Genomic DNA, 17,052 nt, shown 5'->3' on the forward strand with positions numbered 1-17,052 from the left:
AATGGGTAGCTCTGAGGGATGAAGTAGTGAAGGCAGCAGACCATCAAGTAGGTAAAAAGGTGAGGGCGAATAGAAATCCTTGGGTAACAGAAGAAATATTGAATTTAATTGATGAAAGGAGAAAATATAAAAATGCAGTAAATGAAGCAGGCAAAAAGGAATACAAACGTCTCAAAAATGAGATTGACAGGAAGTGCAAAATGGCTAAGCAGGGATGGCTAGAGGACAAATGTAAGGATATAGAGGCTTGTCTCACTAGGGGTAAGATAGATACTGCCTACAGGAAAATTAAAGAGACCTTTGGAGAGAAGAGAACCACTTGTATGAATATCAAGAGCTCAGATGGCAACCCAGTTCTAAGCAAAGAAGGGAAGGCAGAAAGGTGGAAGGAGTATATAGAGGGTTTATACAAGGGCGATGTACTTGAGGACAATATTATGGAAATGGAAGAGGATGTAGACGAAGACGACATGGGAGATAAGATACTGCGTGAAGAGTTTGACAGAACACTGAAAGACCTGAGTCAAAACAAGGCCCCAGGAGTAGACAACATTCCATTAGAACTACTGATGGCCTTGGGAGAGCCAGTCATGACAAAACTCTACCATCTGGTGAGCAAGGTGTATGAGACAGGCGAAATACCCTCAGACTTCAAGAAGAATATAATAATTCCAATCCCAAAGAAAGCAGGTGTTGACAGATGTGAAAATTACCGAACTATCAGTTTAATAAGTCACAGCTGCAAAATACTAACGCGAATTCTTTACAGACGAATGGAAAAACTAGTAGAAGCGGACCTCGGGGAAGATCAGTTTGGATTCCGTAGAAATGTTGGAACATGTGAGGCAATACTAACCTTACGACTTATCTTAGAAGAAAGATTAAGAAAAGGCAAACCTACGTTTCTAGCATTTGTAGACTTAGAGAAAGCTTTTGACAATGTTAACTGGAATACTCTCTTTCAAATTCTGAAGGTGGCAGGGGTAAAATACAGGGAGCGAAAGGCTATTTACAATTTGTACAGAAACCAGATGGCAGTTATAAGAGTCGAGGGGCATGAAAGGGAAGCAGTGGTTGGGAAAGGAGTGAGACAGGGTTGTAGCCTCTCCCCGATGTTATTCAATCTGTATATTGAGCAAGCAGTAAAGGAAACAAAAGAAAAATTCAGAGTAGGTATTAAAATTCATGGAGAAGAAGTAAAAACTTTGAGGTTTGCCGATGACATTGTAATTCTGTCAGAGACAGCAAAGGACGTGGAAGAGCAGTTGAAGGGAATAGACAGTGTCTTGAAAGGAGGATATAAGATGAACATCAACAAAAGCAAAACGAGGATAATGGAATGTAGTCAAATGAAATCGGGTGATGCTGAGGGAATTAGATTAGGAAATGAGACACTTAAAGTAGTAAAGGAGTTTTGCTATTTAGGGAGTAAAATAACTGATGATGGTCGAAGTAGAGAGGATATAAAATGTAGACTGGCAATGGCAAGGAAATCGTTTCTGAAGAAGAGAAATTTGTTAACATCGAGTATAGATTTAAGTGTCAGGAAGTCGTTTCTGAAAGTATTTGTATGGAGTGTAGCAATGTATGGAAGTGAAACATGGATGATAACTAGTTTGGACAAGAAGAGAATAGAAGCTTTCAAAATGTGGTGCTACAGAAGAATGCTGAAGATAAGGTGGGTAGATCACGTAACTAATGAGGAGGTATTGAATAGGATTGGGGAGAAGAGAAGTTTGTGGCACAACTTGACTAGAAGAAGGGATCAGTTGGTAGGACATGTTTTGAGGCATCAGGGGATCACAAATTTAGCATTAGAGGGCAGCGTGGAGGGTAAAAATCGTAGAGGGAGACCAAGAGATGAATACACTAAGCAGATTCAGAAGGATGTAGGCTGCAGTAGGTACTGGGAGATGAAGAAGATTGCACAGGATAGAGTAGCATGGAGAGCTGCATCAAACCAGTCTCAGGACTGAAGACCACAACAACAACAACATATAATATACAAATTTAATCACAATAAAATTTAACAAATTTGCACATATATATTATTTGTACCCCACAAGTACTTATTTATAGAAGCTGTCTTATTTATACCATGGCTGCTGATTGGTATGAGATGATTGCATCCATTCATTACCAGTACTGACTGTGAAACAAGTAAACACTCCCCCTCCCTCTCATGACCACTCTAAACATGTACATTATGTCATTCTTTCTCCACTCCTTGTATTCCCTTGAGCCAAACTGTCTTCTTACTGTAAAAGCATGAACAGAAAAAAAGGCTGTATGTTGATAATAGTACTGATTATTATATTAAAAGTTTTTGAGATCTACCAGTCAGGGAATTTGAACTATTGATAGTACTTCACAGGATTAATGTTTATAACAGTGATCACAGATGAAATATACAGGACTAACAAGTGATCAATAAGGGAGCCAAGAGGATTAAAAAAAATGCTATAATATGGGAGATCGCAGGAAATACAGGGTTGTTCGCCACACTAGTTAGGAAATCATTTCTAATGGTATTAGTCTGAGGTATTGAAGTATTACACAAATAATAAACAGTTCCGATGATAAGAGAATTGAAGATTTTGAAATGCGGTGCTACAGAGTAATGTTGAAGGTAAGATGGGTAGATTGGATAACAAATTAAGAGGTTGGTGTTGCCTTCAGCCTGCAGACTAATTTGATGCAGCTCTCCGAGTTAGTCTACCCTGTGAAAACCTCTTCATCTGTGCATAACCACGCAACCTACATCCATTTGAACTTGCTCACTGTATTCAAGCCCAGGTCTCCATCTACAATTTTTATCCTGCAGATTTTCTTCTATTACTACAATGACATCTCCTTTATGCCTCACGATGTGTTCCATCAACCTATCCCATTTTTAGTCTCCTTTATGCCTCATGATGTGTTCCATCAACCCATACCATTTTTAGTCAGTTTGTGCCATAAATTTATTTTTTCTCCAGTTTGATACAGTACCACCTCATTTGTTATTCAACTCACTTCACCAGTTCCCACTATATCTAACTTCAGCCTATCCATTTCTCTTTTTAAATTTTCTAACCTACCTACCTGATTGTGGGATCTAACATTCCATGCTCTAACCATAGATTGCCAGTCTTGTTTTTCCTGATGATGACATCCTCCTGAATAGGCACTGCCTGGATATCTGAGTGGGGGACTATTTTACCTCTGGAATGTTTTGTCCAACAGGCTGTCATTATCATTAAGTTGTACAGTAGAGCTGCAAGCCATCAGGGGAGAAAAAAAGAATCACAGCTGTACTTTTCCCTTGCTTTCAGCCATTCACAGAACCAATACAGCAAGGCCATGTTGGCTAACCTTACAAGGCCAGGTCAGTCAGTCAGCAACTACTGAAAAGGCTGCTAAGCCTCTTCAGGAATCACGGCTTAGTCTGGTCTCTCCACAAACAGAATTCTGTTGTGGTTGCATCTAAGGTATGGTTATCTGAATAGTTGAGGCACCTCAGCAAGGTCCAGTGGTTAATGGAGTAATTGGGTGGGGGGGGGGGGGGGGGGGAATGAACAGTTCTGATAAGATGAAAATAGAAGGTTTGATGTGTGATCTACAGAAAAATACTGAAGATTAGATGGGTAGATTGAATAATTAATGAAGAGAGTAGATTGAATAATTAATGAAGAAGTACTGAATCAAATTGGGGAGAACAGGAATTTATGACACAACTTGAGTACACGAAGGGATAGGTTGACATAACACATTCTGAGCCATCAAGAAATTATCAGTATAATAATGGGAGGAGCTGTAGGGGGTAAAATCTATTGACAGAGGCTGAGGTTCAGTTACAGTCAGGAGGTTCAAATGGATTAGGCTGCAGTAGTTATGCAGAGATGAAGATATTTGCACAAGGATAACAAGGGTAGAGATCTGTGTCAAACCAGTCTTTCACCAATAACACTAAAAAGAGGACACTATTTTCTGTCTTGAGTAGCATTAATGTATGTCCTTGACTTACATATTTTGAATTATATTTGTTTATCTATAATTGCACTTGGTGAACAAAGGCCCCATGAAGTTCAAAGATTGTTGCTGGAAGCATCGCATATAGATATCTGTGAGGATAATGGCCTCATTGAAGCAGGGGTGCAGTTTGAGAATTCATTAACATAAAACTGTTTGTTGCACAGCAAGAAGACTGTTGATGAATATTTGTAGGGGTAAAAAGGCACATATCAAGCTTTTATTGCCACCTTTGCAGATGAGTTTATTGCCATTCTTCAATAATTCAAAACCATTTAGTGCAGGTATTGGATTGAATTTATACAATAGCTGGCTGCTTCTTTTAATCTATTTTATTGCAACTGCTATGTTAATGCTTATGGACATCGTAGGATTTTATGAAGAAAAATACTTTGTTTAATATTTCAACTTTCTTTTTACTAGGTGACCACACAGAGACAAATTGATGAGGTGATTGTTGAAGTAACACTCACAAATCTAGTAGGAGCTCAGGGCATGACTTGTATGGATGATGCATTTATCATAGACACCATTCGTGTAATGGGTTTTCCTGAGAGTGGGAGACCACCGTTTGTGAAGAGAGGACTGGCAATTGATCGCTGCACAAGTATGGAGGACTCTTTAACACTGTCATTCAGTTTCACCATTTCCTCATCAGTATGGTAAGATATCATGATTATTGTTGTGGGAGGAAATATGAAACATTTGCAGAGTGAGGAGGAGTGAGAAGAAGAGAAAATCATGTTTAATCTCTTGTGCCTGCTTCATCAGGTTAATGATTTTTTGAAAGCAAAAGTGACATATTTTAGTGTGCAGAATGTGACATTGAGTGTGATAATGCTGAATATAAATGAAGATCAGCAGTAAGAAAGTACTGTACCATGATAAGTGGTCTACTAAACTAAATTTCACATTATGAACATTTAAAAAGTATTTTATTGTATTTTTTATGAGAACAACAATTATCTTTACAAGAAATAGAATGCAACTATTGTCAAAACACTAAATATAACACAACGATATTAAATTTATATTGAATGTATTTCAGGAGATAACAGGTAGCTGTCTCCTCATTGTGACAGGTCTTCCAGTGTACAAAATTAGTGTAGGCTTACCTTGTAATTACACACTCTAGGTAGTAAGAGAAACTGACTGAAGATGTATAATGTTGATGATATCAGGTAGACAAATAAAAACAATAATACATTTGTCTAGAATGTAGTTTTATAAATTGCTCACTCTTCTCATAATTTTGTGTTTTTTCTGTAATTTATTTTGCTATTTTTCTCTGAAATAAACTTCCAGCTCAACTTCTGAAAGATGTTGTATCATTGACATCCGTTGCTTTTTGCTATAGTGCTATGTTTATGTTTGTCTAGCAGTGTTAGGGTACCATTTTTTGTATGTGGTTACTTTCACCTTCTTGCCCTTACGCAAAAAAAAATTTTCAATGAATGACAGTAAAAATTCTAAGTTCTTGAGCACATATATTGCACAAGCTAGGAAAACCATGTAGTAAACCTACATCATCATTTAGGATCAACTGTTTTTGCAATAAGAATAATTATGAATTTTATGCACACGAAAATCAATAAGTTAACATTTTTGCATATTTTCTTTTTGAATGTTGTACAGAACTATGTTTCAGGGTTAAACAAAATGTACTCCACTAAACTATATCAGAAGAAAAGCAGACTTCAAATCTTCAGCATGATGTAAATTTTGAAACTATGAGTAAAGCTCTATGCTATGTAGTGTCAATCTGAACCTCTCTTGCTAAATGAAACAAATTTTGCAGAAGGAAAACATTTGAGTAAAATATTTAACTCAAATTTTCAGATACTGCTAACAGCATCTTGTAAGGAATCCTACTCCAATAGAATTCCGAACATAAGAGGCATGTAAGTTTTCCTGTTGGAACTCCTAAAAACCATTTTGGAAATAGGTACAAAATTCCCATATTCATGTGGGCTACCTGACTACATTCATTTGTTTGGAAATTGCCCTGCACTGTTGTAATACTTCTCTTGAGTTTTGAATCATTTGAATGTCATTAAAGTTTCCAGAATGGGAAGACATAGGATGTTAATCATTATCAACATATTTTCATGGTTCCATAAATGATAAAGAAGGTTATATACAATTTGACAACCACTTTTCTTGAAAAAACTGAGTCGTTATTGGTAACTAATCATTAGTTTGTATTACATAAAACTGGTCTAACAATGGACACTTAAAATTTTTGAACAAATTCGTAGGTCCTTAGATCAAAAGAAATTTACCTTGGTGCTACTCACTGTTTTAAATAAACCTCATTTCATAATCCATGCAGTGTTAGTTTAGCAGTTGAAGTCATACTGTGTCAGGGGCACAGAAGCCAACTCCGTGGGGCCTGAGGGGGCCAGAGCCCCCTCAAAGTTTTGTTTATATTATGATACGTAAAATCACAAAATTATGTTGAAATATTTTTTTCTTGTTTGACAATAGTTACCTTTCAAAATACATTCAGTAATGAGTTAAAACAAATAATTATTATGGTAGTAAGTAGGTTAACTGAAAACGAGTGGTGTGAATTATGATAGTGTTACGGTGCTGGGGGCACACTTAGAATTTGTCCCGGTGCGCGAACCTTTGGGTAAAGTCTGGCCAGCAGGCCAGTGCAGTGGCTGTGGTGACATCAAAAGGACTGGAGCAGAAGTGCCTGGAACCATCTACCTCGCATTGCCTTGATGCTTCGAGACATTACAATGCCACTGACATAAAAAGCCCACCCTGCTGTCGCAGTCATTCAGTGTGGTTAGTTTCATTCATTGCATGCTGCAGACGTGTTTTGCGTTCCGACTTTAGTGTCTAGTGGACTATTTTATATGACTATATTTTATTCGTTTACTTTAGTGTCTTAGTGTATTGTGAATTAAGTTTCCAATGGATAAATTTGTTACCAGAAACGCGCGCTTGGAAGTTGATGATACTGCAAGTCAGCCTCCAACAATTATTGTGTCATCAATTGCTTCGCCGTCTTCAGGCCAGAGATGTTCACAGCAAAAATCTGGACAATGTGATAAGGGAAGATCATTTCAGAAGTCTTGGTTGATCAAATATACATGGGTAGAATATGAAGCATCAACCGAAAAAGTTTTTTGTAAAACCTGCAAAGAGGCGGATGCTAAAAATCTATTACAATTTTCTTCAAAAAAAGAAGATGCATTTACTTCCATAGGGTTTTCTAACTGGAAAAAGGCTTTGGAAAAATTCTGTCATCATGAAAATATGTTTATGCATAAAGAAGGTTTTCTGAAACTAAATTATATCATTAACTGAAGTGTGGGCTCCCAATTGAATGAACAGTTAGATAGTGATATGAAGAAAGGCCGTTTAGCTCTTGAGACAATTTTTACTACTGCGCAATTCCTATGCCGACAAGGACTAGCAATTAGAGGGCATGAAGATGTGAACTCAATTTTTTTTTCAATTGTTTGAACTCCAAAAGAACGACATACCTGAGTTTAAAGATTGGTTAGGGCATTCGGGGTATAAATGTACGTCTCATGACATTCAAAACGAGATCATTGATCTACTAGGAAAGTCTGTGTTGAGAAAGGTATTGGCTTCAATCAAGAAGACTGAATATTTTTCTATTATGGTTGATGAAACAAGTGATTCTTCGATTCACAAACAAGTGTCATTTTGAATTCATACTGTCGATGATTCCTTAATCATCAACAAAGACTTTTCTGCAGAGGACAAAACAGAGGCACGTTACAAATGTGCAGGCTACCTTGAGTCAATGTTAGAATTCAAGACTTATTTCTTTTTACGCCTTTATTGCCATGCAATGAACACATTAGAGGATGTCAATGAAAAAAATTCAGTGCCCTCATCTAAGTGTTGCTGATCCGGAAAAAATATATGAGGGCTTGATTTGTATATTGAATGGAAGGCGTGATAGTTTTGAACACTTTTGGGAATTGTGCTTAAAAGAAAAATGTTCACAAGTTGATGATCCTTAACTTCCTTGGAATCAAAGTATACCAAAGTATGAAAACAATGAAGCCAGCTCACCGCGCACACTTTCAAAACCCCAAAGGAATACTACAAAGCTATTTACATTGAAGTTTGTGAAACGGTGCAATATTGCATTACTGAGTGGTTTGCATCAATTGAACTCACACAGGTCATTGCAGTTGAACAAAAGTGCTTGATTTTAGTAAACAGAGGTGAAACAAATTTGGAAAAATCAACTGAGTTTTTCAAAAATGACCTAGACATTGAGAGACTGCACTTACACTTAAATATGTTAGTCGATATGGCTAATAAAAAACAACTGTAAGAAAGTACATTACACAAGAGCCTGCAGTTGGAGAAATGTTATGTGAAGTAGTGAAGTGCATTAAGCTTCTCCAAATAGTTCCAATCATGACAGCAACAGCAGAATGGTCATTTAGTGCCCTTAGACATCTGAAGTCATATCTCCTATCAACAATGGGACGGAAGCAATTGAACAACTTGGCTGTTCTTCATGCCCACTGAGATGTTTTGGATGAATCGGATATCCGACCACTCATCAATGACTTCATATTCAGTAATCCAGTCACACAGTCGGCATTTGCACCTTTCTGAAGACACTCTAGCCCTAATAATGGCATTTAGAGCAATATTAAAAATAATTATAAAATAGAGAATTAAATACATACATAATGCTAAAACTTGTTTCGAGTACTGTATTACTATAGTATTGTATTAGTTGTTTTCAAATACTTAAATATTTTTAGGTTGTAAGGCCCAATTAAAACCCTCTATTTATATACTTCTTGACTGAAAGTATTAGGCATACTGTATTAATTTTACTAACTGTATTGAAGCATTAACTTTGAGATATTGTTTTTATTTAATGAACCCTGAGCCTTATTCAAAGTAAGCTTAAATTAGCTATTTCACTTATTAATCAAAGTGATATTACTGTGCAACAGCAATATTTTATATTTATTCTTTTAATTATAGTTTAGGATTTATTTAAATATAATTTCAATCTTTTCAGAGTTATATATTCACTGCTCTGTAATAGTCTATAAGCATGATTATTACTGTAAATTAAATTAGCTTTTTACGAAAATACTGTGCGTGTTTATGTTTTCTTTCTTTTTTTAAAGCCAAAAAATGTGTCAGGCTTCTTGAGTTTCCTGGAGGTTGAGTTATCGAGAGTCCAGTTTTGGGGGTCTAATGTCGATAATATGACTCTAAAATGCTTAAAAAAGCTTTAAAACTATTTTTCACCTAAAATTTAGAAATTTTCCTAGGGAAAGACTCCCAGTATGACACCTCCCACCCCACCACCACCACCAATATTTTTTATAGGTCGATGCCCCTTGTCAGGGGTACCTTGAACTCTTTGCTTCAATCATATCTTTCTAACATAGGAAAATGATAAAAATCTCAAGATCAGTCAATGAGTAGGAAAAGTCAAAATCCTATACACTAGCAGAATACTGAAAGATCTGGTATTAAGACTTCTTTTGCTCCTTTTTCCAACTGTCCAGATGTCCCTCCTTTGTTTTGTTCTTGCACTTTATCTCAGTTCTGCAAGTGGAAAAACAGATTATAGACACACCCAGTAGGCTCCCATCCTGGCAGTGAGTGAACTACTGCTGAATACAAGCAAGACTTCAAAACAATGTTCCTAATCTGCAGTGGTGTGTGTGCTGTTTTGAAACCTACTGGCATATTAAAATTGTGTGTTGGATTGAGACTTGAGCACAGAACCTTACATTCTCCAGGTGTCATCTATGACTTTAATCAGTGTCATAGATAAGATTGATTCCTCAAACACTTTTCTGTACATCTGGAAAATGCCATTCTCATATTGAGACTACAGAAGTTAAAAATAATGATATAAGACTTGTAACAGGGCCAAAATATTTGTGAATGTGTATTGATAATACCAGAGAGGAAATGTTAAGAAAACTGAGCAATCCCTTCTACACAAATAGTACCTTCACACTGTTAATCAAACATTAAATGTGAGATTGATTTATTATGGACTTGTAATGTGAAAGAGAGAATTGCTGGGCAGTACTTACCTTCAGGAGAATAAATGTATAACACTGCTGATACGCATGTAAAAGCAAAAGGGTAAACTTTTGGATACAAGAGGAGAGAGGTAGGGATATGATGAGGTCTCTCTCATACTGGGATCTGAGTGGCCTGTTTTTTCTTTTTAACCATCCTTAACATATTGTTTATGGATATCAGGTACACCATGGTGTAGGGGTAATGTCTTTGTATCCTTGGTCCCAGGTTCGAAACCCACCATCACTTAAATTTTGAGTAATAATTAGCATTGGTGGCCAAAACTTCTGGCATAAGAAGTCACCCTCATTCTGCCAATGGCCTAGTCAAAGAAGGCGGAGGAGCAGACATAGGTTTAAAAAAAAAGGTTCAAATGGCTCTGAGCACTATGGGACTTAACTTCTGAGGTCATCAGTCCCCTAGAACTTAGAACTACTTAAACCTAACTAACCTAAGGACATCACAGACATCCATGCCAGAGGCCGGATTCGAACCTGTGACCGTAGCGGTCACACGGTTCCAGACTGACGCGCCTAGAACCGCACAGCCACATCGGCCGGCACAGAGGTTCAGGGAACTCTCTTGTCCTTGGGGTGAGAAACCGCCCCTAAGGGTGGAAGATTCAGCAATGATCAATGGCATGAGGATGCAGAAGGCAATGGAAATCACTGCATTAAAGACATGTAGTGTGCACCCACAGGACATGTGGCCGCTGGCTGAAAAGTGTCATGATGATCTCTCCATTGGCAAAAGATTCTAGAATAGTTCCCCATTCGGATCTCCGAGAGGGGACTGTCGAGGTGGAGGTGACCATGAGAAAAAGACTGAAGAACCAACAAATGGATAACATTCTACGAGTCAGGGTGTGGAATGTTGGGTGCCTGAATGTGGTAGGGAAATGCAAAAGCTCAGTCTGTATCTAGTAGTGGTCAGTGAAGTGAAATGGAAAGAAGACAAGGATTTCTGGTCAGATGAGTACAGGTTAAATCAACAGCAACAGAAAATGGTATAATGGGAGTTGGATTTGTTATGAATAGGATGATAGTGCAGAGAGTGATTTACAGTGAACAGTTCAGTGATAGGGTTGTTCTTATAAGAATCAACAGCAAACCAACACTGACAATAATAGTTCAGGAATACATGCCAACATCACAAATTGATATATGAGGATATTGAAAGGGTAATACAGTACGTAAAGGGAGGTGAAAATCTAATAGCCATGGGGGACTGGAATGCAGTTGTAGAGGAAGGAGTATAAGAAAAGGTTACAGGAGAATATGGGCTTGGGACAAGGAATGAGAGAGGAGAAAGTCTAAGTTCAAGAATCACAAGAGGAGGTGTTATACCTGGAAAAGGCTGGATGATACATGAACATTTCATTTAGATTGTCATTGTCAGAAAGAGATTCCAAAGTCAGATACTGGATTGTATGGCAAACCCAGGAACAGATATAGAATCAGATCACAATATAGTAGTGATGAAGAGTAGGCTGAAGGTTAAGAGATTAGTCAGAAAGAATCAATAAACAAAGAAAAGGGATATGGAAATACTAAGGGATGATGAGATACACTTGAAGTTCTCTAAGGCTATAGATATAGCAATAAGGAATAGCTCAGTAGGCAGTACAGTCAAAGGAATGAACACAGAAATCAAAAAAGAAATGATTGTCGGTAGGACTGACCCAGCATACAGGAAAATCAAAATAACCTTCAGTGAAATTAAAAGCAAGGGTGGTAACATTAAGAGTACGATGGGAATTCCACTGTTAAATGCAGACAAGATTGCAGTTGGTTGGAAAAAGTGCATTGAAGGCCTCCATGGGTGGGAAGATTTGTCTGATGTGATAGAAGAAGAACTAGGAGTTGATGTAGAAGAGAGAGGGGAATGAGTATGAGAAACAGAAATTAAGAGAGCTTTGGAGAACTTAAGAACAAATAAGGCAGAGAGATAGAGTTCCTAAAATCGTTGGGGGAAGTGGCAACAAAATGACTATTCATGTTGTTATGTAGAGTGCATACATCTGGCAACATACCATCTGATTTTTGAAAAAATATCATCCACACAATTCCAAAGACTGCAAGAGCTGACAAGCAGGAGAATTATCACTCAATCAGCTCAACAGCTCACGCTTCCAAGTTCCTGACAGGAATAATATACAGAGGAATGGAAAAGAAAATGGAGGATGTGTTAGATGATGATCAGTTTGGCTTTAGGAAAGATAAAGGCACCGGAGAGACAATTCTGACGCTTCAGTTGATAATGGAAGCAAGACTAAGGAAAAATCAAAACACGTTCATAGGATTTATCAACCTGGAAAAAACTGTTCCACAATGTAAAATGGTGCAAGATTTTTGAAATTCTGAGAAAAATGGGGTTAAGCTACATGGAGAGATGGGTAATATACAATATATACAACAGCCAAGAGGGAATTATAAGGGTGGACAATCACAAATGAAGGTCTCAGATTAAAAAGGGATGTAGTAAAATAAAGTTTCAGGATTTGAATTAAAATTCAGGGTGAACGAATATCAATGATATGAGTCACTGATGACATAGCTATCCGGAGTGAAAGTGAAGAAGAGTTACATGACCTGCTGAATGGAATGAACAGGATAATAAGTAGTGAATATGTATTGAGAATAAATCGAAGAAAGACAAAAGCAAAAAGAAGTAACAGAAATGAGAACAATGAGAAACTTAACATCAGGATTGATGGTCATGAAGTGGTTGAAGTTAAGGAATTCTATTACCTAGGCAACAAAATAACCAATGACATATAGAGCAAGGAGGACATAAAAGCAGACTAGCACTGGCAGAAAGGGCTTTTCTGGCCAAGAGAAGTCTAATAGTATCAAACATAGGCCTTCATTTGAGGAAGAAATTTCTGAGAATGTATGTTTGGAGCACAGCATTATGTGGTAGTGAAACATGGACAGTGGGAAAACTAGAACAGAAGGGAACTGAAGCATTTGAAATGTGGTGATACAGACAAATGTTGAAAATCAGATGGACTGATGAGGTACGGAATGAGGTGGTTCTGCGCAGAATTGGAGAGGAAAAGAATATGTAGAAAACAATGGCAAGGAGAAGGGACACAATGGTAGGACATCTGTTAAGACATCAGGGAATGACTTCCACGGTACTAGAGGGAGCTGTAGAGGGCAGAAACTGTACAGGAATACATCCGGCAAATAATTGACATAGGTTGCAAGTGCTACTGTAAAACGAAGAGGTTGGCACAGGCAGCATCAAAGCAGTCAGAAGACTGATGACTAAAAAAAATCCTTCTCTCCTCCCTGAGAGTGAAGGAACTATTTGTTCTCAAAAGTAGGTAGTGTGTCCCTTGTGAGAGCATTGTTGTTGCATCTAGGTCAATATGAGAACAAAGACAACCTCCGTGTCGGGTGTGACAGTCTACGGTTAAGCATCTCTGGACTCAGTAATGAGTTTTTTGGTTTCTCATTTTCAGGTATGCGTCTTGGGGTGGTAGTAATTAATGTGAAGTCTTCATATGTGGTTGTTCACGAACTTTCGGCTGGATAAATTATTCAAAAGAAATCAAAGTTGTGTATGGTTGCATGCTGGAAGAACATTGAACAGAAATTCAGAAGTAGGGAATGTTGTCCAAAATTGAAGCAACCATGAAGGTTTATGTTTTATTAAGGTCCTGTGGCATGATTTCATTACTACAGGGTGGAGCACTGTAAACTGCCACTTTGGGAATGAAATAAAAAAAATAATGATCATTTAGAAACTTGCATTTTTATTTTTCTCATATTGGACAATAATGGAAGTTTCCAATTACATGGTTTAAACAGTGTATCTGACAACTATCTACCTTCACAATCCACACACTGCCACAGTCATTTTCTGAAATTCTCATGCATTCTTTCAAGCATGTCTTCTGGTATTCTTGCCATTTCAGCCTCAATACTGTTTGTAGGTCTTCCAGGGTGTTGGGACATTTGCAATACAACTTTGACTTCAGGTGTCCCAAAAGGAAAAAAATCACATGGGGCTAAGTCAGGTCATCGTGTGGGCCAGTTGAGATCCCCCATCCAAGAGATAAGCCTTCCAGGAAACATTTGCCTTAAAAAATTCATGGTAATGCCCACTGTGTGTGCGGTGGCACTGTCTTGTTGACACGAGGTATCCTGTAATTGCATTACCTCAGAAGCTGGCTGGAGAAACTCTTGCTGCATAGATAAGTCACAATCCGAATTCACAGTTACAGCATGACAATTTTCCTGGAAAAAGAGCCAATGATGCCTACTCATGATAAGGCACACCACACAGTGACACAGCCTGAGTGCAGTGGTTTCTCGGGAATTTGTCTGGGGTTTGTATCATTCCAGTACCGCATATTCTCTTTGTTTACATGCCCACTGAGGTGAAAATGACCTCATCAGAAACGAACACATTTGCCCCATGGGTTATCATCTTCACAAGATGTTCTTCATATTACACAATCCTGTTCTGACAATTGCTGGACCACGCACATTTTTTATGTGTGAAAATTCAGTTCATTGTGAAGAATCCAGCGGCGAGAATGTCTTGAAATGCTAAGAGCAAGTGAGTGTTTCTGAGCTGAGTGCTTTGGAGATTGCAGTATTGCTGCTCCGACTCGTTTGACATTTTGTGAAGTTGTACTGCTTCTTTCAGGTTCTCTTCGTACACATGACACATCCTGTTGTTCTGAATGCATTTACCCAATTTAAAATTAATTGCCATCCAGGAACACATCTGTGTGGGTGTACTGTAAATCACAAATGAAAAGGACGCTGCACTGCAATGATCGAATGGGAATTCGAGAAATATACTTCAACACAAAATGAGCATTCCTTACATGTCCACTGCATTATTGCAACTGAACAGCAATTGAATACAGACCTCCCATCGGTCACTATAAACCATGCCCGCTCTCCCCTTTATTAGACCAACAGTGAAGCCACAAAGTGAATTCTAAAAAAGCAATTTACCATGCTCCACACTGTATAATTCAATAATACCTTTCAAAAAAATGATATTATAAACTAATATTAGCATCTCAATCATTTGTGCTTAATGAACTTCACCCAACTAACCATCAAATAATACACTAAGGATGAAACAATCCATCATCAACAAGGAGAGATATAACGATCAACAAAGTGAGCAATGAGTAGGATCTTCACACCCTTTAACATTTATATGCATCTGACAGTACTATACATTTCTCATCCTGAAGGCAAGTAGTGAGCAGCAAATCTGTCTCATAATGTATTAGTTTTTGCAGTTGAATTTTCCTTTAATATTATGGATTTGAACATTCCATCATTGCATATAAGATAGCTTTCTGGTGGTTAGTGCATACAATGTTCTGAAAAATTACAATCAAGTAACACTATGATGAACTACCAAACATATATTCAAAACAACACTTGACTTGGAGGTAAGCGGAGTTGAATTCTGGTGGTGGATGAAATTTTCACTGCCAGTAAATAGCCAGCAAGGAGAGGAGAGGTGGTGATTTGAAGTTCTTGATCATCTGTCTTTGCACCAAGGTCCTGGATTAAATTTCAAACCTCTCCGCAGTGTCTCACGAATTGAGGGCATGTGACACTTGATGATGATACATTTGTCAGATGGGGATGTTAAGCTCGGTGGGCCCTTGGTATTATTAGAGAGTAGTAGGTTACGTGCTGGCACTGGGTTTCACTCTCTCCAATATATCATCATCATCATTATTAAACAACACAAACATAAAACTACACTATACACTCTCATTATAGTAAACTCCATAAATACAAATATGACACAACTCTCATATATTTGCAAGGAAAAGGGCCAATCTGCGCAGAGGATGAACACCTTCTTTCTAAGCTGCTGAACCTACCCTGCTGCAGCGCACCTACAACTGAGTGCCAGTGGCTGAATGTCTGTTGGCTGCAATATTCAAATGCCCATGGCTCCACTCATGCCATGGCAGGACGAGGAAGTCAGCAGGAAGGCCAGCAGAGGATGACTCTGGCAGTTGTGTCGACACTATGATCATCACATGCAGCTAGAATCAGCGGGTGCAGATCGGCACTGTGTTCTGCTTCTGCGACCCAGCTCTGCAGCCAATCAAAACGAAGTAATCCTCCATGATGCAAGGATTTAAGCTCTCACTGAAGCAGCAGAAAGGAGTGACATTGCCTGACTGGAACTCATAATCATCACCAGAGCCGCTGCCACTGCAACTGTTGTCACCCAGTCCACCATTCACCGCTGCTTTTCTGACTGAGATGTTGCACTACCAGGGACCGAACACTACCAGCTAAGTGGGTCTGGACTACGACATCATTTTGGAGATTTTAGCGAAGAAATTTAACTTGACATCACTCGTACTTATAAAAGAATTTGGCATTCAAGACAAGTGGACTAGTACCATTTCAGAATTTAACTTTTGTTTCCACTATACAGTCTAGTAAGTGACTTCATTCTTAGCAGTAGCAAGAATAGCCTTTTAAGCCTTTTATGCTGTCTAACAGTTATGTAAAAAGTGGTTGTTTATTTGGTATTTAATCTGGAAAACTCTCCAAGTACATTTAAGTTGTTTGTTCAAATAATCAGAATTGTATGAGTTGATTCAGTTGAGCTTGTGTGTCTTGTGTTGGACATAAAACACCCCGTGGAATCTCTCAGCCAACAGTACCATACAACATTCACACTTTTACATTAAAGATGTACAAACTGTTCATTTACATTTTTGAAATAATGTCTTTTGCTAAGTATGAACAATATTGGTTTAACTAAATGGGGGTATGCCGATATTGCAGGAGGAGGCAGGGGAGGGTTGTTTTTAAACTCTGATGTTTCTTCAATATCAATTAACTCAGTGTCAATGAATGAGCACATTACTACAGATATCTTCTTCTTCAGACCACATACAAAACGTTTATCTATTAACTAAAAGATAAAGCAAGAATCACCCAAGTTGCAAAACAAGAAATG

At 38.0% G+C, this 17,052-nt stretch overlaps 1 protein-coding gene across 1 annotated transcript in view; it reads left to right on the forward strand.

Moving 5' to 3' along the window:
- Nucleotides 1-5,264, forward strand: part of LOC126199272 (uncharacterized) — a 252,436-nt gene extending 247,172 nt beyond the window's left edge. Inside the window, exon 14 of the mRNA XM_049936080.1 lies at nt 4,435-5,264. Coding sequence (XP_049792037.1) covers nt 4,435-4,677 — 243 coding nt within the window. The 3' untranslated portion in view covers nt 4,678-5,264. The remainder of the gene's footprint in view (nt 1-4,434) is intronic.
- Nucleotides 5,265-17,052: the final 11,788 nt, after the last annotated feature.

The sequence above is a fragment of the Schistocerca nitens genome, chromosome 8, assembly GCF_023898315.1.
Source record: "Schistocerca nitens isolate TAMUIC-IGC-003100 chromosome 8, iqSchNite1.1, whole genome shotgun sequence".
NCBI classification, from domain to species: Eukaryota; Metazoa; Arthropoda; class Insecta; order Orthoptera; family Acrididae; genus Schistocerca; species Schistocerca nitens.